Consider the following 25,196-nt stretch of genomic DNA (forward strand, 5'->3'; position numbering starts at 1 on the left):
ACAACAACAACAACAATAAAGCCTTAATCCCACTACGTGGGGTCGGCTACATGAATCCTTTTTCTCCATTGCGTCCTATTTAGTGTCATATTTTCATTTAGTTCTGGTAAATTAAGATCATTTTTAATACAATAAGCCCAAGTCTTCCTAGGTCTACCTCTGTCTTTCTTAACACAAGTCGAATTTAAAGCATCTACTCTCCTAATCGGATCATCTAATGGTCGACGTTTAATATGACCAAACCATCTAAGACGACTTTCTCTAATTTTGTCTGTCACAGGAGCTACACCAACCCTATCACGAATATATTCATTCCGCATTTTGTCTCTAAGTGTAAAGCCACTCATCCACCTAATCATTCTCATCTCGGCAACACTTAACTTATTATTATGCTTCTCTTTTAAAGGCCAACATTCAGCGCCATAGAGCATTGCAGGTCTCACCACCATCTTATAAAATTTTCCTTTCAGTCTTAGCGGTACTTTTCTATCACACAAAAGACCCGAAGCATTCCTCCACTTCAACCAACCAACTTGAATTCTACTATTAACATCCCCATCTATATCACCATCGCTTTGGACAACGGACCCAAGATATCTAAATCGTTCACACCTTTTAATAATTTGATCACCCAAAGTCACACTTCTGTCACTAGAGCTATTACTACTAAAATTACATTCCATGTATTCAGTTTTAGTTCTACTTAAACGAAGGCCTTTAGACTCCAATGTAAACCTCCATAATTCAAGTTTTTCCTGGGCTTTTTCTCTCGATTTATCCACGAGAAGAATATCATCAGCAAAAAGCATACACCAAGGTACATTCTCTTGTAGATGTCCAGTAAGACCATCCATAACTAAAGCAAAAAGATTTATCCACGAGAAAAATACCACTATCACTATCTTTTTAAAAGTGAATATGCATTTTTATGCATGGACTTCTAATACCAAAGTGTTATAAATGAAAATATCAAACTTTAGGCATTAGAAATGTAAATAGATAAGAATTGTGTTTTATGTATATAAATTTCCTATTTTAATAAGCCGACATTACAAAGGAAAGATGATGAAACTAGCAATGTACATAGGATTAATCAAACAAATATCATCACATAAGATTGAAAGACAATAGCTTAACTCTTGAAGAAAATCATAAGATAAAACATTTTCAAGGTGAGGCAAAGAAGAAGTTAGACAAGTAAAATGCTCCAGAAATAAGTTCTAATGAAACCCAAAGGTATGACTACATCTTCATGGATATATTTCACAAAAATGATCAAAGCCACTTTAATTTCTAATAAGCTTGTAAGATAGGCCATGCCAAAAATAAGAACTTCACTTGTTCGCATTTATTACCTGATTATTGGATAAGTTTTGCACGGCAATTATTCCGGCTGAAGGAGGTGCGAGAGGGCCCCAAAACATTGCAAAGCAATGCATATGCTCAGGTGTATACTTCAGCATACGATGTCGTCCATTCTGGTCCTCGACGCCATAGATAGGAATCGTTTGATAACGTCTCCAACCAATCGAAACAATTATTGGATCCCTGGTCTTCAGCACCTTCTTGTGCCATCGATGACGCTTCAAGCGAGCCTAGATGACGATGAAATTAAAAACCCCAAAACAAGGAAAATTTACATACATACCACTCAATTCCTATGTATTTACATGTCTAAAACCCAAACTTCAATTTTTACATACAAACCACCTTACCCGTGCATGCAAGGGTGTATTTCACTTATTAAGAGTTTAAAAGGTTATATTTTAATGTGATATGAAATATTTGGGTGGTATACATGTAAAAAAATAAAAGGTGTTGGATATGAAAATACATAGGTTTTGGTTGGTATGTATGTAATGGATCAAAAAAGAAATTAATCGAATAAGCAAGTGACTTTTTAATGCCTTGAGAAAAATATAAAAATTTATTCAAACCTGCATGTAACCAACATTGTCCTCGCCAATTCCAATGCCCCCAACCAATATAGGGTGATGTGGATCAAAATGTTCAACCAATTCAAATGGAACATTATGAACTTCCAATCTCATGTATGTTCCAGTTCTGAAACCCTCAACCTCCACACGAGTAGCCTCATCAAGTTGATTGAGTTCAGATATGTTCGTCTGTTTACGAAGCTCCATCTCCTCTTTCAACTTTCAGATTCACATGAAAAAACTCAAATGTTTAACGATAACGCTAAGGTTTACAAGATTGGGTCAGCAAGCTACAAGAAAGGAGTTCAATAAAAAAAATTTTACCACGTTCTTATAATTTATGAAAAGATAAAGAAAAGAAAGGAATAGAGAGAAAAAGGGGGAGGAAAAATAAAAAACTCACGAGTATACCTTGTCAAAGTAGCCACTAGCATTGGCACTGCCTGAGGCAAACTTTTTCCCTTTAGTTTGATCATCTTCTTCATCAGATATCTCAGATTCGTCATACGTGTGTCAAAGTTAAAGATTTAAAACATGAAGAAGGACTACATAAAGGTAAAAAGACAAATTACAAAAGCAGAAAAAGAAATTAGTGCTTTCAATACTTTCATAGAAAAGCCGTTGTATGATTTGAATTTTACTGGACCGAACAGAAACAAAAGTCAACAATATATCGACATCAAAGAAAAGTGTCAAAATGGTTCCCTGACTCTTTGTAGGGAGCCATTGTAAACCTAGAGTCTATAAAAGTGTCAATTTATGGGTCTGTTTAAGGCAGCCGCAGCGTATTGAATAATCTGCTGATAAGTTGATTAAAAATAATATGTTGATAAGCAAGGTACGGTGGTTATTATAAATTTTTATTTTTTTTGAAAAGTCAGACCGCAGCTAGAAAGCTATCACCGCACCTAGATAGGTGCGGTGTGAAAATGTTATTTTTAACTTTTTGAAAATGCATAAGCTGTCAAAACGCAATTTACCCAAACAGACCAGATGCGTTTTCAAAATGCCACCGCACTAAATAAGCAGCCGGTTATTAGTCCTCAGATTTTTTAATAGGGTGAGGACTATTTTAGCCTAAATTAAAAGAGTTTAGGGACTAAAATGATATTTTTTCTAGACTCTAGGAATAAAATGGCACCATGTCAATAGTCACTAGACTATTTTGGCACTTTACTCGTTGACAACATGATTCAAATTATACAAAAATATAGTAGACAAACAATAAAAGATTGCAAATTAGCTTTTAAATTTAACCAAAAGTAATATAAAAAAAGGATATTGTGCATCAAATTTTGCTCGAAGAGCAAGCTTTTTCAGCCTTCGCTCCTCCGCTTCAGGATCTTCCATCTCTTTAACGTCATCCCCTTTAGCATCATCCACCGACTGGTTTTTGAACACTTTGCCTGTTTCCAGATCTTCAAAATCACCATAAAGGGCTTCCCCGTCTTCTTCAGCATCACCCACTTCACCTCGTCTAGCAGCCTTTGACCAATCTCCTGTGACAAAACGATCACGGATAACACTGATGAGGCCTTCACTAGACCAGTCCTTGAGTAGTGAAGGAACCAATTTGGAGCAGTCCTCAATATTGATATCATCATAGTCAGGTTTCTGAATAATCCTCTGTAAAATACATGAAGTAGGATAAAATTTATGTCTCCCTCGAATGTATGAGTGAATTATGAGATCTTAAAAATTGAATAATAGCTAATTACATGAGTAACAATTTATAAAAAATGGGGAGTACCTTGTCCCATTCATTTTTTGGAATGAAGAATTCCTCATCATCACTATCTTCACTATTACTACCTTCTGTTACCCTTCCAGTGGTTGCAGGATTAGATGAAGATTGATCGTATACAAGTTGCATAAGATTTGTGTTTTGTCTCATCCTTGCTCTGGCAATCAAAGACTTCTTCCACTTTGAATCATTTCCCCCCTCTGCTTATTTTAGTTATTAATTTCAAAAAATAATTATCCACCCAAGTCAGAAGATTTGATGGAAAAGAATCTAGCATCATCTACCAAACAATTTAAATCCACACTAGTGTCTACAACAGGCACAAAAATGTCCATTCCAAAAAAATAGATGCCAAAAGAGAAAAATGCCAAAATAGTTCACTAATTCTTTGCAGAGATCGCCTTAGTTCCAAAATCTATAAAAATATAAATTTAGTCCCAAACTCTATTAATATGACCTAAAATCAGCCTCAATTTAAAGGCTCTGTGACTAATCTGTCATTTTATAAACTCTAAAACTAAAATGACCCGTATAAACAGTCAGGGGACCAAAAAGATAAGAACAATCACCATGATCCTCATAAAAATGAACAAGATGAGCAGTAAAAACAGTATAAATGAGTTCAAGAATATATTCATCCTACTTAAGACAACAAAAATTGAATAAGTGCAGTAAATAAAGTACCTGAGTCCGTGTCCTCACCACTACCGCCAGAAGATTCTGAACTGAGGGTCAACTGGTTATCTTCCTCATCTTCCTCAGAAACCTATAGAAAAAGTAACTAGAAATTAAGAAAAATCCTGCAATGGAGATGCACATTTTACACAAACTGACTAAAGGAAAATCGAAGTAACAAAAATAGCACAATTACAAACAATTTTAAAAATAAAGCTGAGAAACAAGGCAAACCTAACAAGTAATAAGAATATAAAATAAAATGAAATAGGCAATGGGAACAAGTAGGTTGGTACTTGGTAGAAAATAAATTTTCCCTTATAAATCTGAAACGGTACTTAATATATTTTCATATATTGAAAAGCATGCACATTACTTAATATGTTTAAGATGAATCCACAGTAGAATCACAAAAGAAAGCTGAAAAATGAGTATTTAAATTGTTTGAGAATAGTACCTGTCTAGGATAACATAGAGAACAGAAAATAAACATGATATGATCAAATAATGTAAAATATAAAGCAAAGGAAGCTTAGCTAGCATAAACATGAAAGCGAATGTAGAAAGGATAAGAGCTATAGTATGTTTATGAAACGGACATAACTAGTTAAAAATAGCCACAATATATTAATAGACAGTAAATGAAAATTACTTATAAGATTATTTATTTAAAAAAAAAAAAAAAAAGCCAAAACAGTTAGGTTGGTATGCTACTACAGCCATTGAATAAAAGAATGGATCCTGCAAATTGAAACTTGTAAAGTAGGAGAATAGCTCCTAGAGAAAGCATGGATGGTGAAAATGGAAAAAAAATATTTGGGTAGCACGCAGCTGCTACAGATGGAAAAATGAATGTCCACTGAGCCAATTAATATCAGTGCATATATAATGGATTCAAAACTGAAAATTTCAAATAATAAATTAACTGATACCAAGCAAAGTTCATTTTTTAATCCAATTAACTAATATTGACAGTTGCAGAGTTGGCAACTCTTCCATGCAAAACAAAAAACCAGCAAAGCCCCAACAAAAAGAAAATGTGTAATGCAATGTTAAACCGAAAAAAGAAATTGGGCGCGGGGGGGGCGGGGGCGGGGGTTGTTGTGGATCTACAGAAATACCACCAAGTTCCATGTATTTACATATCTAACACCTAAACTTTAATTTTTTACATTTATGCCCATCCAATTCTTTCATATCACATAAAAATACCACCATTTTAACTGTTAAAAAGTGAAATACACCGTTTCATGCATCTGTACAGTGGTATGTATGTAAAAATTGTAGTTGAGGCGTCATATATGTAAATACATAGGAATTGAGTAGTAAGTAATGTATTTTTTCCAAAAAAATAAAAAATAAAAAAGAAGCAAGTGTAACATAAATTGAAAGCTAGTCTATTCAAAGTTAGCCATTTAAAAGCAATCCATAAACCATGTCAAGACTTCCAGCCGTGTTAAACATAATTTACATCAAATAGATATAAAAAGTCTCAGTACCTCTAGATCTTCAAAATTAGAAATTGCTTTTCGCCTCATTCTTCCATTGTGGAATTCAGCTTCTTGATCATCATTAAAAAGAATTTGCTGATCATCCTCATCATGATAATCATTTTCTTCATCAGAATCCTCAAGCTCAATTTCATCTGTCATATTCATTTTCTCAATCTTATCACTCGCTTTAAAACTCTCGCCATCTATGGGATCAATATGTTCCTGGCCATAGCAGTTATTGCTGGTTATTTCACCTCTAACTGTAGTTTTATCGTGTGAAACATTTGCATCGTTCGATGAATTTAAAGGTTTCACATTAAAGAGATCAATGAAGCTTTTGTCCAACTTCTCATCAATCGAATATCTAGTAGTCTGCAGTATTTTTACTAAAGATTCACCTACATCAGGTTCCTTACCTGCAAGTACAGATAAAGCAACAAAAAATTAGAAAATGCACCTTTAATCATGTAGGTAACATAACAATGTAAAATATCAAGACAACGCTGAACCTTCAAAAAGAAATAGTAAAATCAATAAAAATTACAGACCACTCATTTTGTACATATACTGCAAAATACTCTCCTTACTTGAAAGTTCATAATCACTACAGTTACGTAGTTTTTATTTTTAAAAACATGTGTTTAGCGCGCTGTTTATTTGTAACATGCTTTTTAAAACACTAAATATTTTTTAGATACTTTGAGTGTTTTAGAAAGAATCATATCTTAATCAAACAAGACAAATATGTATTGTTTAAAATCAAAACAAAAACAAAATAAAAAATGAAAAATAGAAAACAAAAAAAGTGACCCCAAATGGCATCTTTTAGTCCGTTTGGGATCACTTTTTTTTTATTTTTTTTATTTTATTTTTTTAATGTTTTGATTTGAAACAAAATATGTTGGAGTATTTTATTACGCCTTGTTTGGGATCAAATTTGTGTTTTGCTTTTCCCTTTCTTTTTAAAAACATATTATTTAGTCTGTTTTTTAACATGTTTTTACTTTTTGTTTCTAAAAGTAAATTAATATGTTTTTTGCAAATACTCAAAATAGTTTTTAGTTGGTTTTCAGTGTTTTTAAAAACTACCATACTTAAGGAGTCATTTGGGATTACTTCTGTTTTTCATTTTTTTTTTTATTTTGTTTTTGTTTATGTTTTAACATTAACAAAACATGTTTTCTATATTGATTAACATATCATTTTTTTTTAAAACCCCTAAAGTTGTTTTTGAATGTTTTCAAAAACAAATTTATCTGTTTGTTTTAGAAAAAAAATAATAAAAATATATTGAAAACACATTAAACAAACATATTTTTAAAATAAAGGAAAAAACAAAAAATAAAAAAATATATATATAAAATTGATCCCAAGTCCTAGGGCTTATTTGGGATTACTATTGTTTTTGTTTTTACTTTATTTTAAAAGCATTTTTGTCTAATGCATTCTTTGCATGTTTTTATTTTTGTTTAAAAAAAAAATCTAAAAGTTATTTTGATTTTTACTTTATCATTTACATTAATACCACCTAAATCCTTCATATCACAGCAAAAATACCACTATTATAATTTTTAAAAGGTGAAATACATATTTTCATGCTTGTATCTATGTAAAAACTAGAATTTAGGTGTTAGATATGTAAATACATAGGAATTGAGTAGTATGTGAGTAGATCTCCCTAAAAAACATCTACAAGCATTAAACAAAAAAAAAGAGAAAGAAATGAGCATGCAATTCATAAGGAAAATACCATTCCTTACACTTGTGCCATTTTCACCATCAACTTTAGAATACTGAACAAAGTGGTCATTTACGTCAATGTACACTGCATCTTTGTCGTACAAGAGATCTCCAACACCCGACATGGGAGCGTAAAAAAGTTTCTCTTTGTCACGGAGTCCTTTCTTTTTAGCAGCAGAAGGCAACGGGCAGGGATCAGTCAGGCTAGTTAACCCTGCTAAGCTGAAGTCACCAACACCAGCAATGTGCACCTGTAACAAAATTGCAACAAAAGCAATAATTATTGGAATATGACACCAGATAAATCTATAATTGCATAAAAAAACCAAATGGCCAACATGAGGGAGTCCAAGGAGACCGAGTCTTCAGTGCTCCATTGTAAATATAAAAGAAAACCATGGAGAGCCTACTTTGCTACAACTTTTTGACATAACCATGGCCTACTATGATGATAAATAACCTATTAAGTCACGCAAATTAGTTCTGTCCAAAGTGATATCAATACCAAATAAGTGAATATACGCACACGCACAATCTTACCATCTTACTGTGGAAATAAGAGACAATTTTCCCTTATCTAATATGTTACGAATATAAAGCAAACCAACTAAAAACATTAAATATGTTATACTTCACTTTACCATAATTGGCACAGCAGCGGTAACTATAAAACACAAACACTGAAGCAAGCATAACTGTAAAAAATAAAACTCCATATATCATGGGCACTATTTTTGTATAAATAATTAGTATAAAATGTATAATCAATGCACATAATGTCTGCCTTCTCTATCCAAAACTATTATAAAATGAAATATAATTATAAGTATCATGTATATGAGTATAAGGATCAACTAGTAAAAATAGAAGCTCAATTATAATTGTATTTCAATATTTTTTCAACTCTACTTTCTTTCTATCAAATGTGTATAATTGTAAATAACACACCACGTGATTTTATTCATATCAATATAATATTTTCCAAGTGAAATGCCCAAAACAGTATATAACATTCAAAATGCCAAAAGAAATAAGAATGCACCCGTTGTACTTCTAATTGACCAAACACATTCGACATTGTGATCAACGCTATTAATACTAATGTTCTCTTCAATAGAAACTCCATCATTAACAATAAAAATATAATATTCCAAGCTAGCTCATTAATAAAAAATTACTTCATCGCATGCCTGGCAACGTTAAGATGTGTCATAGTTGTTGTTCGACTAATTTTAAAAAGAAAATTTTTTTAGTATAACAGGGATGGTTGAAGGCTTTTGACTTGCATTTGCTTCATAAAGTAATCAGTAATAAAAGAACACTTCTAAGACAAAGGGCAAGTCAACATTGAGAGGATATAAATGTAGTCTCTAGTATGGCATCGATAAAACTAGAAGTTACATAAATACCTTAAATAAAATACCAACTTATGCATAAATTATCTAATGTATCATGATTTTCCCTGGTTCCCTCTACTTCAACTAGAATTGGTAGGCTAGAGTTAGATCGGCGCCTAAGGCACCGTTCGTTTTGTGCTCCAATGAGTCACGCTGAGCCAGCCCAAACTAGTTTGATGACTTAAATTAGGTATAAGACTAGAAGGGGCAACTTAGTCATTTGTCAATTATTATTGTGGGGTATAAATAGGGCTAATATATTTAGGATTATGTTATGCATGTGATTGTTGTCTTGAAATTTAAGGTTAAGGTTTGTGGAGAGATCGCCAATCTCATGAATAGTAGGTTGGGAGAGAATTACCTATCTCTTGAATTATAGGTTTATCTTTTATGTATTTTGGTTGTATTGTTTTTTGTAAGGTGGAATAGAATCTTTTGTTTTTCTCTAATTGTTATGGAAATTTTCATCTCATTTGTATCAAATTGATATCCAAGCATTCGATTCTGGGAAACAAAAAAGGGATCACAGCATACAAGAAAGACCAAACTTGCGATAAAGCTACCTTCGTGGCCTAATATCGCGATACAAACGTGATTCGAGCTGCTGGGAAGCATATGAAGGAATCTCAACGTACAGGATCTATTGACGTGGCTAAACCTCGCGGTTTGAGATAGTTGGCAATCCAAGGGCGGGATCGCGGCATACAGGCGACGCGATTCAACTTCTGGAAAGCCAAAAATGCATTTGAGACCGAACCTCGTGATACATTCGTGATTTGATCAAGTTGGTAGCCCACAGGATCACGATGTACAGAGACCCTTGTGATACAATCGTGATTCATCCTAAGCTGGGAAGCCAACAACAAGATAGTGTGCAGGAAATGAACCTAGCGATACAATTGCAATTCGAGAAGCCAACAATAGGATTGTGAAATCCCAATTGTGGATGGAGTACAAGATTTCAATTTCGTGATTGAAAATTGTTCTGGGAGTAATGGCGCCTAAGAAAGTAGGTACTCTGAATGAGAAATTAGACAAAGGAAAAAGTCAAATCAAATATGAAATGGATGCATGGAGGAGCAATTCTCATCCATGAGAGGGAGATTCATGGCCCTAAAAGAAATGATCATGAAGATTGTGGAATTTCACGTATCTTCGTCGTCAGTTGCCATTGGATTGAGCAACAACATATGCAGCAGATGAGAGCAGCAACAATCTGAAAGATTTCTGCGGCATCAAAACAATGTCGTTGCATTAAGCAGACCTGGAGTCGCGAGATCAAGCAAAGAAATCGGGAGAGGACTTGAGTGACAGCACTTGAAGGAATAGTGCAACATCCAAATGGGTGGAATAAACAGAAGCATGTGGGATTGAACGAAGGAGTTGGAAGCGGAGTCGAATAACAACATCTGGAGGGAATTGCACATCTCGAGATTTGGAACGAGTGACGATAAGCAAAATTGGACAGCAAGCGATTCAGGGTTGGAGAAGATGGATTTGAAGGATTTCGGAGAGGGTATGGGAACCAAGATGGGTGGGACTCCAATGGAGGGATGCAACTAACCGCATCAGTACCATTTATTGCAGTGACTTTCTAGGCGGAAGGAGATTCAGAAGCCTATGGGGACAAACGAGCTTATTATAGTGATAGAGACTGATGGAAGAAAGGAAATCAATATGGGCAGAAAAAAAGAACCCAATCCCCGCTTTCATGGGTAAAATGAGCTTCAATTGAGAAAACTGAAAAGGAGACTCGTGCATAAGGAAGTTGAAGATGTCGATCTTTAAATGAGAGGATGTCTATGGTTGGATCAACCGCACATATTATCAGGCAGTGAATAATGAAACAGCACCTAACAAATTTTTCAACTCGATAATTAATAAGCTACTATATGTGTTGCATGGTGTTGTGGTATTCTCCAAGACTTACTTGAAGTCAGGGTACCAACAGATTCAAATATGGCCAAAGAATGTGCACAAAACTGCATTTTGAATCATGAGGGTTGCTATGAATTAATTATTAAATGGAAAGGATAGTCAGATGAGGACACCAGATGGGAGTCATAGGACTTAATCTTGCACGAGTATTCTCTCACACCTTGAAGACAATGTATCTTTTTAAGAGAGTAATGTTAGATCAGCGCCTACGGCACCATCCGCCTTATGCTCTAATGAGTCGACACCAATCCTGTCAAGCTAGTTTGAAGACTTAAGTTAGGTGTAAGACTAAAAGAAGAAATTTAGTTATTTGTCAGTTATTATTGTTGGGTATAAATAGGACTAATATGTTTAGAGTTATATTATGCATGGGATGGTTGCCTTAAAGTTTAGGGTTAGGGTTTGGGGAATGAACGCCTACCTCTTGAATAATAAATTGGGAGATAAACACCTACCTCTCGAATTGTATGTTTATTTTTATGTATTTGGGTTGTTTGTTTATTGTACCGGCGGAGTAAAATATTTTGTTTTGTTCTAATTGTTGTGGAAATTTATATCTTGTTCGTATCAGCTAGCTAACGGACCTTATATCAAATTGGAAGCATGGATATCTTAAATGAGGCACACAACATTAGGCGTTATAGTTGCATTATTTAAGAGATGCTGGTTGAAATTATCAAAGTATAGGGAACAAAGCCTCACACTGACACAAGGAGATAACTTCATATGAAATCAAGTAATCACATGAGTGCCATGCTTAAAAGATGAACACAACCAACATGTACTCAAAAGAATAAAAATGGAGGAAAAAAAAACCGACAGGATCAATTTCAATTGATGTTTACATTAGTTGCAAAAGATGAGAAAATATTCCCAATTTAATTTTAAATTCCATAGAGAACCCATCCATCATAACAACGATAAAACTAAATCGCCCTATAACAAAACCCAAATGAAATTGGATTTTATATTAATTTTAAAAGATAAGAAATTAATCCCAATTTAATTTTAAATTCCAAAAGCTTCTTAATAGCAACCATACAAAGCCCATACATCATAAAAACAGTAAAACCACAGTGGTTTATGCGCAAAAACCACTCCACCAAAGCCCAACCGAGGAGCCACAAAGTCCTATCAAATCCATAACAAACTAGGCTAGGTTATCCATATGTCGCATGAATCCGTAAAATAAATAACTAAAACCACCAATCGAGATAAGTTTATGCGCAAAAAACAGTCCACCAAAGCCCAACTGAAGAGCTACAAAGCACAAGCAATCCCATAAAAAGCAAGGCTATGTTATCCACAAGTTGCCTGAATCAGAAAAATGAATAACTAAAACCACCAATCAAGATATGAAGTTACTCCAAAGCTATCATCTAGCTCTCATACTTCAGATTACATTTCCACCTACGAAAGAAATACATCACCACTCGTCTAATCAAAATCCAAACACAACCTCAAAGATAAATCCAAGTTTCACCTCCCAAGAAAAAGAAAATTGCAATTTCCATTAACATATAAAAAAAAAAAAATCCACATCAATCTGCCCAACCTAAAATAAAATTGAATCTAACAAATTGAACTTCGGATGTTCATAAAACAAAGCTAAACATAAAATTCTATATTTCCTCGAAAGTATTTCATGAACTATCATAAAAAATTTTATCATATCAATAAACAAAATATCAAGAAAATTTACCAACTGCAGTGGCCGCAATCATAACATCCAAAATAGTCCCATGAACAAGTTGAATATAAGTTTTTGGCCAAAGAAATAATGTGGATTCCTTACCAAGGAAGGAAAGAGAAGATAATCAAAAAATTTGGGAGTAGGTTCATTAAAATTGGTCAAATCATGCACAATAAAAACTGGACATGAATTTTTCAAATGTCTAATTTGTAACTCTTAGTTCCAATGTGTAGCAAAATTTTAAATGGTCCCGTCTTACCGGCATTGAACTTTTTAAATGCTCCAAAAGCCTTTCTAGATTTAAAAGACCCATAACCTTATAAAGAGGCTTAAATTCCACACATACAACTCCTATTAACATCAACAAAAACCTCACAATTGTAATGATTTATGGCTAAATTTCTGTGAGTATCATCAGACAATCCATACAGATCATGCAAATGATTGATAGAAATAAGTTATGAAATAAAAATAAAATAAACAAATATGCGTCCTAAGTAATACTAGCAATGACCTATGATGAAGTCCTTAAAAAAAAATGATAATGTAATTGCAAAGATACTAACCATAGAATTACGATATCTCAATATACTTATGTTGAATTATGTAACATGAGTATCCCAAACCAATATATGTGTACAAAATAGTAGTAACCAAAAAGTCCAAAAATAAATCATGTAAACTTGCATAAATTGAAACGAGAATGTATTAGGTGGCAGGTTGGAGCTCAGCACATCATATTTTCTCAGTTGAAACATGCTAAATATTTGAGTTCACAACTTTAAAATTGATTATGCCATTCATTTTGATATTCACCACTTGATAGATAATCAAAATGATTTTATATCTCAGGAAACAAACAAACAAACAACAACAAGAAGCTTTAAGTGAGGTCGGCTACACAATTCCTTTTTCTCCATTACGCCCTATTGGGTGTCATGTTTTCATTTAGTTTGAATTGATTAAAATTCTTTTCTATACAATATGTCCAAGCCTTTTTAGATCTACCTCTGTCTTTCTTAACATAAGTTGAATCTAAAACATCTACTCTCCTAACAAGATCATCAAACGGTCGGCATTTAATGTGACCAAGCCATCTAAGAGGACTCTCTAATCTTGACCATCTTTGGAGCTACACCAACCCTATCATGACTATATTCATTTTGTATTTTGTCATATTTTCATTTAATTATAATAGATTAAGATCATTTTTTCTCCATTGTGCCCTGTTGAGTGTCATATTTTCATTTAATTCTAATAAAATAAGATCAATTTGTATACAATATGCCCAAGTCTTTTTAGGTCTAACTCTGTCTTTCTTAACATAAGTCGAATCTAAAACATTTAGTCTCTTAACAGGATCATCAGATGGTCGGCTTTTAATGTGATAAAGCCATCTAATACGACTCTCTCTAATATTGTCTACCACTAGAGCGAAAACAACCCTATCACAGGTATATTGATTTTGTATTGTCTTTAACTGTCAAGCCACTCATCCACCTAAGCATTCTCATCTCAACAACACTTAACTTTGGCTTATGCTTCTCTTTTAAAGGCCAACATTCTGCACCATAGAGCATTGCAGGTCTCACCGCCATGTTATAGAATTTTCCTTCCAGTCTAAGCGGTATTTTTCTATCACACAATAGGCCCGATGCATTCCTTCACCTGAACCAACCAACTTGAATTCCACTAACAACATCCCCATCTATAATACCATCACTTTGAACAATAGACCTGAGTTATCTAAAATGTCTGCACCTTCTAATGATTTGATCACTCATAGTTATAACTCTGCCACTAGAGCTACTACTATTTGAATGACATTTCATGTATTCAGTTTTAGATCTACTCAAACGAAGGCCTTTAAACTCTAATGTAGACCTCCATAATTCAAGTTTTTCCCGAACTCTTTCTCTACACTACTCTTTCTAGTTTTTCCCGAACTCTTTCTCTACACTTCCACAATAAGGATATCATCAGCTAAAAGCATACACCAAGCTACATTCTCCTATAAATGCCTAGTAAGAGCATTCATAACTCAAGCAAAAGAATATGGGCTTAAAGTCAATCCCTGATGTAATCCAACTAAAAAAGGAAAATATTTGGTCAATCATCCTTCTGTTCAAACACAAGTAACAGCTCTAGTATACATATCTTTGGCAACTTGAATATAATTCATATCAACGCTTTTTTTCTCTAGAACTCTCCAAAGGACTTCTCTTAGAACATTATCGTAAGCTTTTTCTAAATCAATAAAAATCATATGCAGATAATCCTTGTTCTCTCCGTACTTCTCCATCAAATTTCTCAATAAATGTAGAGCCTCCATAGTAGACTTGCCCGACATAAATCCAAACTGATTATGAGAATTCTTTGTATCACATCATAACCTATGCTCAATTACCCTCTTCCATAATTTTAAAGTACGACACATCAACTTAATTCCTCTATAATTTGCACACTCTTGTGCATCCCTTTATTCTTAAAAATGGAAACCAAAATACTCTTCCTCATCTCCTCAGACTTTTTTTTAGTTTTTTTAAATAAAATTAAAGAGTTCAGTAAGCCAAGAAATTCCCAAATCTCTTAAATATATCCAAACTTCAATTGGGATATCATCAGATCCTACTGATTTTCCACCCTTGGTTTTCTTTAAAGTCTTTTTAACTTCTTTTTTACTAATGTGATGATAAAAATAAATATTTTATTATCATTAACGATATTAAGATCATTAAGGCCGATCGTATTTTTAGAAACTTCATTGAAAAGTTTATCAAAAGTATTCACCCGCCTATATTGAATGTATTCCTTTAAGAAAAGCAATTTTTTTTTATTTTCATCTTTAATTAACTTTACTTGAATTACATTTTTTACTTTTCTTTTCACTATGTTTGGCAAGTTTATACATATTTTTTCACTCACTTCAATATCTAATCCACTATAAAAATCACTAAAAGTAAAATTTTTAGCGTCGCAAATTATTCGCTTAAACTTCCTACGAACAACCTTATATTTTTCTCAGTTCTTCAAATATTTACATTTAAAATAATTTTTATAACACTTCTTCTTATATTTCTTCTTTTCTTGCACATTATTGTTCCTTCACCGACTATTTTTATTTATAAAAGTTTTTCCTTTCGATTTTCCAAGTACATACTTTCGTTACTTGTTTAATAGGTGCATGTTACTTTATCCCTCATAGAATTCGTTTTTTCAAAAACATCCCAAAGCTTGAAACCTTGAAATTAACTCATAAAAATAATTTTATTTATCTTTTAGGTGTACTCATCTAATTCTATGACAATGTATTCTTGTATTATTTATCTTACAACTCTTCATCTTAAAATCAATAACTAATAATCGATTTTGAGTACTTAAATTTTCACTTGGAATGGCCTTACAATCATTACACTCTCGACGATCTCTTTTCTCATAAGAAAATAATTGATTTATATTTTATTAGATACATTCTCGTAAGTCATAATATACTCATCTTTATTCTTAAATAAAGTATTATCAATAATAAAATTATAACCTAAAGCAAAATCAAAAAAAGTTTTTTCCTTCTTCATTAATCACTCCAAAACTGCAGCCACAATGAATATTTCTAAAATCTTCCACCACTCTACTAACATGTTCATTTATATCTCTTCCTATAAATAATCTTCCTTCAAGATGTATCATTTGTATTAATTCTTCTTTGTCATTCCAGAATTTTTCTTTTGAACTTATATCTAAACCTGCTCGAGTAGCATAAGCACTTACAACATTAAAAGTATTAGTATGAACAACAATCTTTAAGGCTATAATTCTATCTCCAATTATATTAAATTTTACAACATTATCTTTTAAACACTTATCTATAATTATACGTACACCATTTCTAAAGCGACTCCTACCTGAATACCAAATTTTAGAACTTAAGCTATCAATCTCCTTAGTCTTTTCTCCAACCGATTTAGTTTCTTGAATACATAAGATATCTCTTGAAACAAACACTTCAACAAAATATTTGAGATGTCAAATCATAAGCTTTAATATAAATTTAATAAAGGACAACTGAGGATTAGGGATTCTAATGCAAATAATATGATAAATAGTATGTTTTCATCCAAGAAAAACTTGGAGACTCACATATCAATCCAAAGGTTCATTTTCTTTAAATTAAAACAAACAACAGTAGACCTTACACCCAAATAAAACGAAATTATCATAATTTCCAAAATTTTCATCAAGAATTTAAAAACGAATAAAATCAGTGAGCAGCAACAACAACAAAAATAACAAGTTTTAATGCCACTAAGTGGGGTCGACTGCATGAATTCTTTTTCTCCATTTTGTCCTATTAAGTGTCATGTTTTGATTTAATTCTAATAGAATAAAATCATTTTTTGTACAATATGTCGCCGAATATTTTTAGGTCTGTCTCTGTCTTTCTTAACATAAGTCAAATCTAAAACATCTACTCTTCTAACCAGATCAACAAATGGTCGACGTTTAATCTGGCCAAACCATCTAAGACAACTCTCTCTAAAATATGAGCAAATGAATTAATTTTTATAAAATCAATCTTCTATCAAATCCATTTTTAACCAAAATCAACCAGCACTAAACTGGCCAAAGATAAATTATCTAGAAGAAATAGAAAAAGAACAAAATAAACAAAGTACAGAACTCCCGTATAAGAAAATGACCTCCAACATGCACTCATAAAATGTATTGCACTCAAAAAAATCACATCCAATATGCACTCACGAGTTTGAAAAGATGAAGAGAAATTTTATTCAAATCAAAATTTGTGAATTACTTGCCTCATACCACTACTTAAAGATTCTGCATAGCCTAAGTTAAAAGAAAAAGTGGGCACATAATCAGTTTCAATTGAAACTTAAATTAGTTTCAAAAGACAAAAGGAATTCTTAGCCTAATTATGAATTCCAGAAGCAATATACAATAAGTGAAATTTTGATATTCCTAATTTTTCTAGTTCCAAGAACCCAACAGGCCACAAAAAATGAACAATATGCTGACATAAAATATTGACTACAAAAAAATGGACCAAAAAAAGTCACAAATTATGGCATAGAATATTGAGTATAACATTGTAAATTACATATCAAGATTATTATTGGCGTATTCACACTATTGGCATTTCAATATCATCTCAAATAGGAATCAAATGAGAAGTAATAAAACCAATATAATTAGGAAAGTGTCAAATCAAGGACATCAAATTATTGTCTAACATGATAATTTGAAAATAAATTAGCCAATTGTTATATTTTAAGTTACCGAATATTGTCTCCAAAATAAAAAAAAAGTAAAAAATGCAAAGAGAAAAACGTTACCTTGGCAGCCCTCTTCATATTGCAACCACGAAGGTAACCATATAATATGATATTTCTATCACATTTTTTATTTGAATGTAATCGCTCAGAAGGTGTTACATCTTCAAAACGATCTACAAGAAGATAAGGATGTACAGCTCTCCATGACAAAGGATGATGTTTCATAACAGAGATAAATCTAGCCAGGTTGTGAATTTCACGTTTTGGATATCTATCACATGGCAAATCAAAAAAAGTAATCATACATTAGCCGTCATTCAAAATCTATCAAGACAATTAAAATAGAAAATAAAGCCAAAAAACACTAGCCAAGAAAATACTAAGGCCTTCTTTGGGATCAATTTTGTTTTTGGCCTTTTTTTTTTTTTTTTTTTTTATTATTATTTTTAAAAACATGTTTGTTTAGTGAGTTTTTTATATATTTTTATTTTGGGGTATCAACATACATAGCACACAATTCTTATGTATTTACTTATCTCAAACCTAAACTTCCATATTTATACACATAACACTTAAATCTTTAATATCACATCAAACATAGCATTGTTGTCATTTTTTTTAAGTGAAATACACCATTTTATGCATAAGTTTAAAGCAAAAAAGTGTTGTGTATGTAAATATGAAAATTTAGGTGTGAGATATGTAAATGCAAAAGAATTGGGCGCTTCATATGTAAATTTTCCTTTTGTTTTTGTTTCTAAAAATAAATTAATATAATTTTGAAAACACCCAGAAATAACTTTTTTGGTATTTTGAGTGTTTCCAAAAACAACCAAACTTTAATCAAATAGCCAGACATATTTTGTTTCAAATCAAAATAAAACTAAAATAAAAACTAAAAAATAAAAGTAATCACAAACAGCCCCTAAATGTACCAAATATTTGCGGCTATCAATTTAACGCATTAAGAATCAAGGATATAAATTTAACAGCTGCATGAAATAATTTTATCACCGAACAAAGACAACTTACTTCCCGTGAATGAGACCTGACAAATAGAACAACTTTGCACCTTCCTTAATCTCAGTCCAGAAGCGATGCTTAAGACGCTGCTTTGTTTTTCTCAATTTTTTAACATCTTCAAATTTATCAAGATGTGTGAGCACACCCATGACCTTAGGGAATCCATGGACTTGCAAAATGTTAAGAAACTCAAAAGTTTCCTGCCAAAAAAAATAAAAAAAGCACACGGGATTTAGTTGAATGCAAGGATAACAACAAGGAAGTTTGATAGGAAGAATTACATATATACCACTCAATTCATACGTATTTATATATCAAACAGCTAAACATTAATTTTTACATAAATGTCACCTTACCTATGCATGAAAAGGTGTATTTCACCTTTTAAATAGTAGTATTTTTTATGTAATATAAAAGATTAGGGTGGCATAAAAGTAAAAAATCAGAGATAAAGTTCTAGATATGTAAATACATAGAAATTGGGTGGCATGCATGTAAATGCCCCTACTTAATATCAGTGAGAAAGATTGACCATTTTTAAACGGGCCTAAGCGTCAAGGTTGTTCCATTCTATGCTCAACTTATAGTTCCCACAGAATCAACTCGGTACATGTTTTGAAAGGTTTGAGGGATGCATGAAGAATAAGAACCAAAATAAGGAACTTGATCAAAAGTAGTATCCAAAGTCCAAAAAGTATTTAGAAAACCTTCAAATTTTGTAGAAATCCAAAAAAGAGTTGACCAACAGAAAGATAAATTTGAAGAATGAAAATGCCATAATCTAAAAAATAAAAACGCAACATCCTACGATAGCAAAAAAAAAATGATGAAGAGAAGAAAAATCACCAAAAAGCAAACCTTGTGCTTATACAAGGAGATTCTTCATGTGTCTCGCTTGAAAACAAAATTGAATTACGAAAAAAAAATGGCAGAACTTTCTTCGTAACCTTATTTATAGTCATAAAACCAATTGGGATTTCAATGGAAGAAAATTAGCGCAACTATAGCAACAAAGAATAGCATGTAATCGTTCAAACAAGTAAAAGACGAAGCTCTCGATGTAAAAAACTGAAGACTTCGTAGTAAGTGCTGCATGATTAAATGGTTACATAAAATGGAGAGATTCAACTGCATGGAGAAGTCACATGAGAAGCTTAAAATAGAAGAAAACAAAGCAAGTGTTTTACGGCAAAAGCCTGAAATAGAAGAACGCCACAAATTACATGGGATCAAAAGCAAGTAGCCAAAATAGAAAATCAATCACAATAGCGAAATAAGGATCCAAACATTTAGAAAGAGATCCAAAATATCTAGAATGCAATAACTAGTTCAAGAAAAAACAATCTACTTGGAAAAGAAAGGAATGGTCTGAGGACAAATGTATACACAGAGCTAAACTATTCAACTACATGATATAATCGAATAATAGAATGAAATAATCAAAGGTGTATGACTAAGTCATAACATAATTCAATCACAAGTGATATGGTCAAACTCAAAAGAGTTCATTAAAAGAAGGCCCTGGGAAGATAGCAAGGTTAAAAGGGCTCGGCCCCATTGGGGAATTAGTCAAAAGAGCATGGCCAAGTTAAAGTATTTTTATAATAGAATAAAATCCAAGGCATTTAAATATAGTTGTGGAAGTTCCCTGTCACACTTTTGCTTGCCGATATTATATTATTTCACACATCTGCAAATCATTGTTACCAATTGCTTCCCTATTCCACCATTGTTTTTGTACAACTATTCTAGCTTCTACTTATTGCTTTTATTCTCGTTACTATGTCCTTGCAATTCCCGCTGCATGTTATCGACACCACATCACCAACTAATTGCTAAAATTTAGCAACCCACAAGTTAATTTACACTGTCACTTGTACTAGAGTCTAGAACACTAATATTGTCCCTTTGTTCTGTGATCTTGAGATTTGTAAGGCCCTTATTTTACAGCTGTACCCTTCACATTTTAGTTGGGCCCTTATATTAAACATGGATTGGACAATTTTATAAAAAGATTTCTATTGTTGATACATATGAGAGATGAATTGAAACTTTAAGTAACTAAATAGACTTAAGATAAAATTTGTTTAGTTTCCTATCTAGAATCTTTTTTAGATACACATAGAGCCCCATAGTCATGTAAAATTCATTAGACATTAAGTGATGAAATAAAATTCCATTTTTCCTCTATACTCCTGTATAGTGCTAGTTGGATATGCATTTACCAATAGTTGCACAGACCATACAACTACTTACAGGGATATGCCTCCTTGTATTAAGGTGAGGCCTAGTTCTACCTCTAGATAATTTTAATATTTGTTTTTATTTTAATTAATTAAGTCATGAATTTGTGTGTGATTGGAAATTAATCAAGATATGTATTGGATTTTTTTCAAGCATGACCTTGATCATTGTTGAAATATAGTTCACCGCCATTTTCTTGTAGAAGTGTGAAGTTCTTTATTTGCAACATTTTTTAGGCCATAAATAGAACCCCAAAGTATGTGAAATTTAATAGACCTCTATTCTCATGTATATTCTGGTTGGAAATGCATTTTCAATAGTTGCGAAGGTGCATACAACTTAAGGGGCACGTCTCCATGTATCAGGCTGAGGCCCAGTTCAACATTTAGGTCATTTTTTAGTTGTTTTTATTGTAATTTGTCAAGTCATTATTTATATGTGTGATTGGAATTTTGGTAAGTAAGAAATGTATGTGAGCAGCGGATTTAAAATTGTGTTTATAAATTTCTTATCAAAATACTTAAAGCAAGAATGATTTGCATGCCTTTTATTCCTATCTCCCAATAAACCCCAAATATTCTGATTAAAGAATCGTTCAAATACAGTTTTTATTACCTCATTATCAAGTTAGAGTTGATTAATACAAAAATATGTAAAAAATGAATGGCAACCAAGGAGTTATCAGCTAGTTTAAGAGGAAAAGAAAATTGTTCATTTTGTGTGAGATAGTTTCTCTAGAAGGAAACGACTGAATACCTATTATAAATAACTGGACGATCCTTTTTCATTTAATTTAAATTTTGGGTATCATTTTAGCAAGCTTTATTTGGAAAGTCATCATAGAAGTTAAATGTCCAATAATACCAAGTATTGATCATTTTGTACTTACGTTTTTAACTAAAAGTATAAGAAATAAATTTCTCTCCAAACTAACGAGTAGCACAAATCTCATTATCATACATTTTATCAGGTTTAATATTTTTAGAATATTTGCCTCATGAATTTTCCCGTTGTTCAGCTGAACTAATATTCATCCATAGACTTCTTATTCATTGCCTTAAGAATTAGAAGTTTTCAAAAGCTTTATTCTTCTTTAAACTTGATTCAAATCTTCCCCCATTTGATCTAAAGTTTATAGATAAACTCAAATAAATATTTTTGCAAATTTTACAAAATTACATCATTGATACATTACAGAACATTGAAGCTAAATCTCACTTTTAATTGACATTATAACACAGCATAAAGCTTTCACACATGTAAATCTAATATGAGAGCAAAAAATCATGCAACAAGCATACAATATTCACGAGAAGTAAACTATTAATTTTAAACAACATACCCTCGATGAACATCAAATATACAGTGAAAATCAATTCAAACAGAAAAATAAATAAAAACCTTCTAAAAAAATGACAACTTGAAATTAAGGATTTAAAACAACCATGCAAACATTTTGTGAAAATTTGGATTATGTCAAATATGACTAAACACAGTCATAGGAATTGAGTGGTATGTATGTGAATCTTCCAAAAAAATAACAATTCCATAATGCATACGAGGTGTTCAAAATGCAGAACTTCCACATTAGCATAACAAATCATTTCTATGATTAGAAATTTTATACAAAAATTATATGGCTTACCATTTCAAAACCATAACTTCCATCGATCAGCAATAATACAAGGTCAGCAAACTTAGCAGTATCAATCATGCCATTAATATCATTTGGGCACTCCACAAATTGTAACCTCCTTTGCTTTCCTACAGAAGAAGTAAAAGTATTTATTATTTCATTCTCTTCCATTAGTGATTTCAATAACCACTAAGTACTTCAACATATGCTTGCCTATTTGACAAAAGAAAATAAGGCATCGGACCTTATTTACAGACCTGATACAACGGTTATTGGACCTCGAACCTCCAATAAGTTTTGTTTAGTAAAGTGCTTCACCAGACATTTTATCAAGAGAGACTTACCAACCTAAAAAGAAAAACTTCTCATATAAGAAAAGCTACAGCCATATTCATGCAGAAATCAATTGAATTTTTAACATATAACTTTGCAAGAATTAACCAAAGGGAGTACCTTCGGGGGTCCATGAACCACAACAACATATGGAGCCGGCTCCCCGATTGAATGATCAATAGTAGGAAAATGAAGTCTGCGTTGCTCTTTTTCTACTGCTCGAGACTGCAGCCGTTTGGCTTTAACAGATGAACTAAAAGCAAATGCCTAGAAAAAAAAGGGTAGTCGTTCAAAATATTTATAAGGAATTACACTATGAAACTCCGCCAATAATGATCAATTTAGGTTTTATCACAATTATCAGGTAATGAACATGCTAAGTCATTTAGATGGTTAGGATACAGCGACTTAGAAAACAAAATAGTTTAGCAACAAGGGTTCAATTTATAGAAGAAACCTTTGGATTCTGTTGTTTTCCATCACTAGAAGTCCCTTGTTTTTTCTTGGACGATGAATTCTTTGATGATGCACCAGACTGCGGTGCCCTGTGTGCTTTATGATGTTGCTCACCAGCAGCAGTTGCCATTTTACTGCAAAACTCTCTCCAAACAACAAAAAGTGTAAGAAAGTAGTGCAAAAAAAAGAATATGGATATGAACAAATTCCAAACTATGATAAAATCAGCTTAATCAAATAAAAAAAATGATCAATCCAAGAACTTCCACAAAACATTGTCTTAATCAAGTGAACACTTAGATCACTTCTACCAAGATGTTGGTATTATCTATCAAAGGTAAAAGTTTCTCTCAATGCTATCACTTCAAATGGTTCGGTTTTATTTAAATTGATAGAGTATAGTTTATTTTACAGTCCTCCATAACTGCGGTACCAGTTGCAATTATTTTGACTGTTTTTTTTTTTTTCAGACACCAAAAGACTGCCAATGGCAGTTGAAGCTAATACAAAGGTTTATATTGAAGGTAAAAGGATTGTATTAGATAAAGTATGTTCCGAAAAAGTTTGGACGCTTCACTATGGCATTTGCAAGAATCTCATGACCAACTCTTAAGCCAGCAGATGTCGGACGGCAGTTAAAGATAAATAACTAATTGTGTTGCCAAGCATATGAAATTGAATATTTCTCGCAAGTCTACTACCTCCATAAGGAAATAATAGCAAATAAAAATCAAAGAAATGAGTCTAAATATAGCAAGAAGGCGGAAAGGTAGGGAAAGGGTAGTGGGGAGGAAGAGAGAAAAGCTGCGGCAGCAAGTTTCAGCGTCTGAGTTTTTTATGCAATTTGACGTTTCTTGAATGGCTTAGAATATTTAATACAAATGATACCTCCTAAATAAAGAATTTTTATTGGAGGTGATTTAAATGGATATGTCAGTATTGTGGTTGAAGATTTTAGAAATATTCATGGTGGCTATGGTTTTTGAGTGATTAATGAACAAGATAGAGCTATATTAGATTTTGCTTTAGCGTACGAATTTGTTATTGCTAATACTTTATTCAAGAAAAGATATGAGAATATTATTACTTATAAGAATGGATCTAATAAAACACAAATTGATTATTTTCTTTTGAGAAGAAGAGACCGTCGAGAATATAAAGATTGTAAGGGCATTCCAAGTGAGGATTTGTGTAATCAAAATCGATTATTAGTTCAACATTTTAAGATAAAGAGTTGTAAAATAAATAATACTAGGAATCATCATCGTAGAATTAGATGAGGGCATTTAAAAGACACAAATAAATTTATTTTTATGAGTAAAATGCTCTTGAAGAAACCAATTTCATCAGGGATAAAGTAACAAACACTATTAAAAAAGTGGCAAAAGTTGTACTTGGAAAATCAAAAGAATAAGTTTATATAAATAAAAATATTTTGTGGTATAGTAATAATGTAAAAAAATATATAAAATATAATAAGTTATGTTATAAAAATTGGTTTAAATATAAAAGCTTAGAGAATTGAAAAAAATATCAAACGGTCGTAGGGAGTCAAAGAAAACAATCTTTGACGCTAAAAATTTTACTGTTAGCCAT

The 25,196-nt window shown here is 32.1% G+C and overlaps 1 protein-coding gene across 3 annotated transcripts in view; it reads right to left on the bottom strand.

Annotated features, from left to right (window-relative positions):
• The window catches only part of LOC110028271 (ribosome biogenesis protein BMS1 homolog), a 32,546-nt gene that overhangs the window by 4,981 nt on the left and 2,369 nt on the right, over positions 1–25,196 (bottom strand). For 2 of the 3 annotated variants that reach the window (XM_020730047.1, XM_020730045.1), the window contains exons 3-16: positions 23,602–23,734; positions 23,265–23,411; positions 23,069–23,159; positions 22,821–22,939; positions 18,941–19,131; positions 17,969–18,179; positions 7,600–7,840; positions 5,856–6,265; positions 4,366–4,447; positions 3,688–3,881; positions 3,220–3,563; positions 2,349–2,445; positions 1,938–2,156; positions 1,356–1,595 (exon numbers count right to left, since the gene is read on the bottom strand). In XM_020730047.1, coding sequence (XP_020585706.1) covers positions 1,356–1,595; positions 1,938–2,156; positions 2,349–2,445; positions 3,220–3,563; positions 3,688–3,881; positions 4,366–4,447; positions 5,856–6,265; positions 7,600–7,840; positions 17,969–18,179; positions 18,941–19,131; positions 22,821–22,939; positions 23,069–23,159; positions 23,265–23,411; positions 23,602–23,730 — 2,715 coding nt within the window. In that variant the 5' untranslated portion in view covers positions 23,731–23,734. Of the gene's footprint in view, positions 1–1,355; positions 1,596–1,937; positions 2,157–2,348; positions 2,446–3,219; positions 3,564–3,687; positions 3,882–4,365; positions 4,448–5,855; positions 6,266–7,599; positions 7,841–17,968; positions 18,180–18,940; positions 19,132–22,820; positions 22,940–23,068; positions 23,160–23,264; positions 23,412–23,601; positions 23,747–25,196 lie in introns of all 3 variants that reach the window. The other variant, XM_020730046.1, reaches the window with a different exon arrangement.

This window comes from Phalaenopsis equestris, unplaced genomic scaffold (genome assembly GCF_001263595.1).
Source record: "Phalaenopsis equestris unplaced genomic scaffold, ASM126359v1 Scaffold000507, whole genome shotgun sequence".
NCBI classification, from domain to species: domain Eukaryota; kingdom Viridiplantae; phylum Streptophyta; class Magnoliopsida; order Asparagales; family Orchidaceae; genus Phalaenopsis; species Phalaenopsis equestris.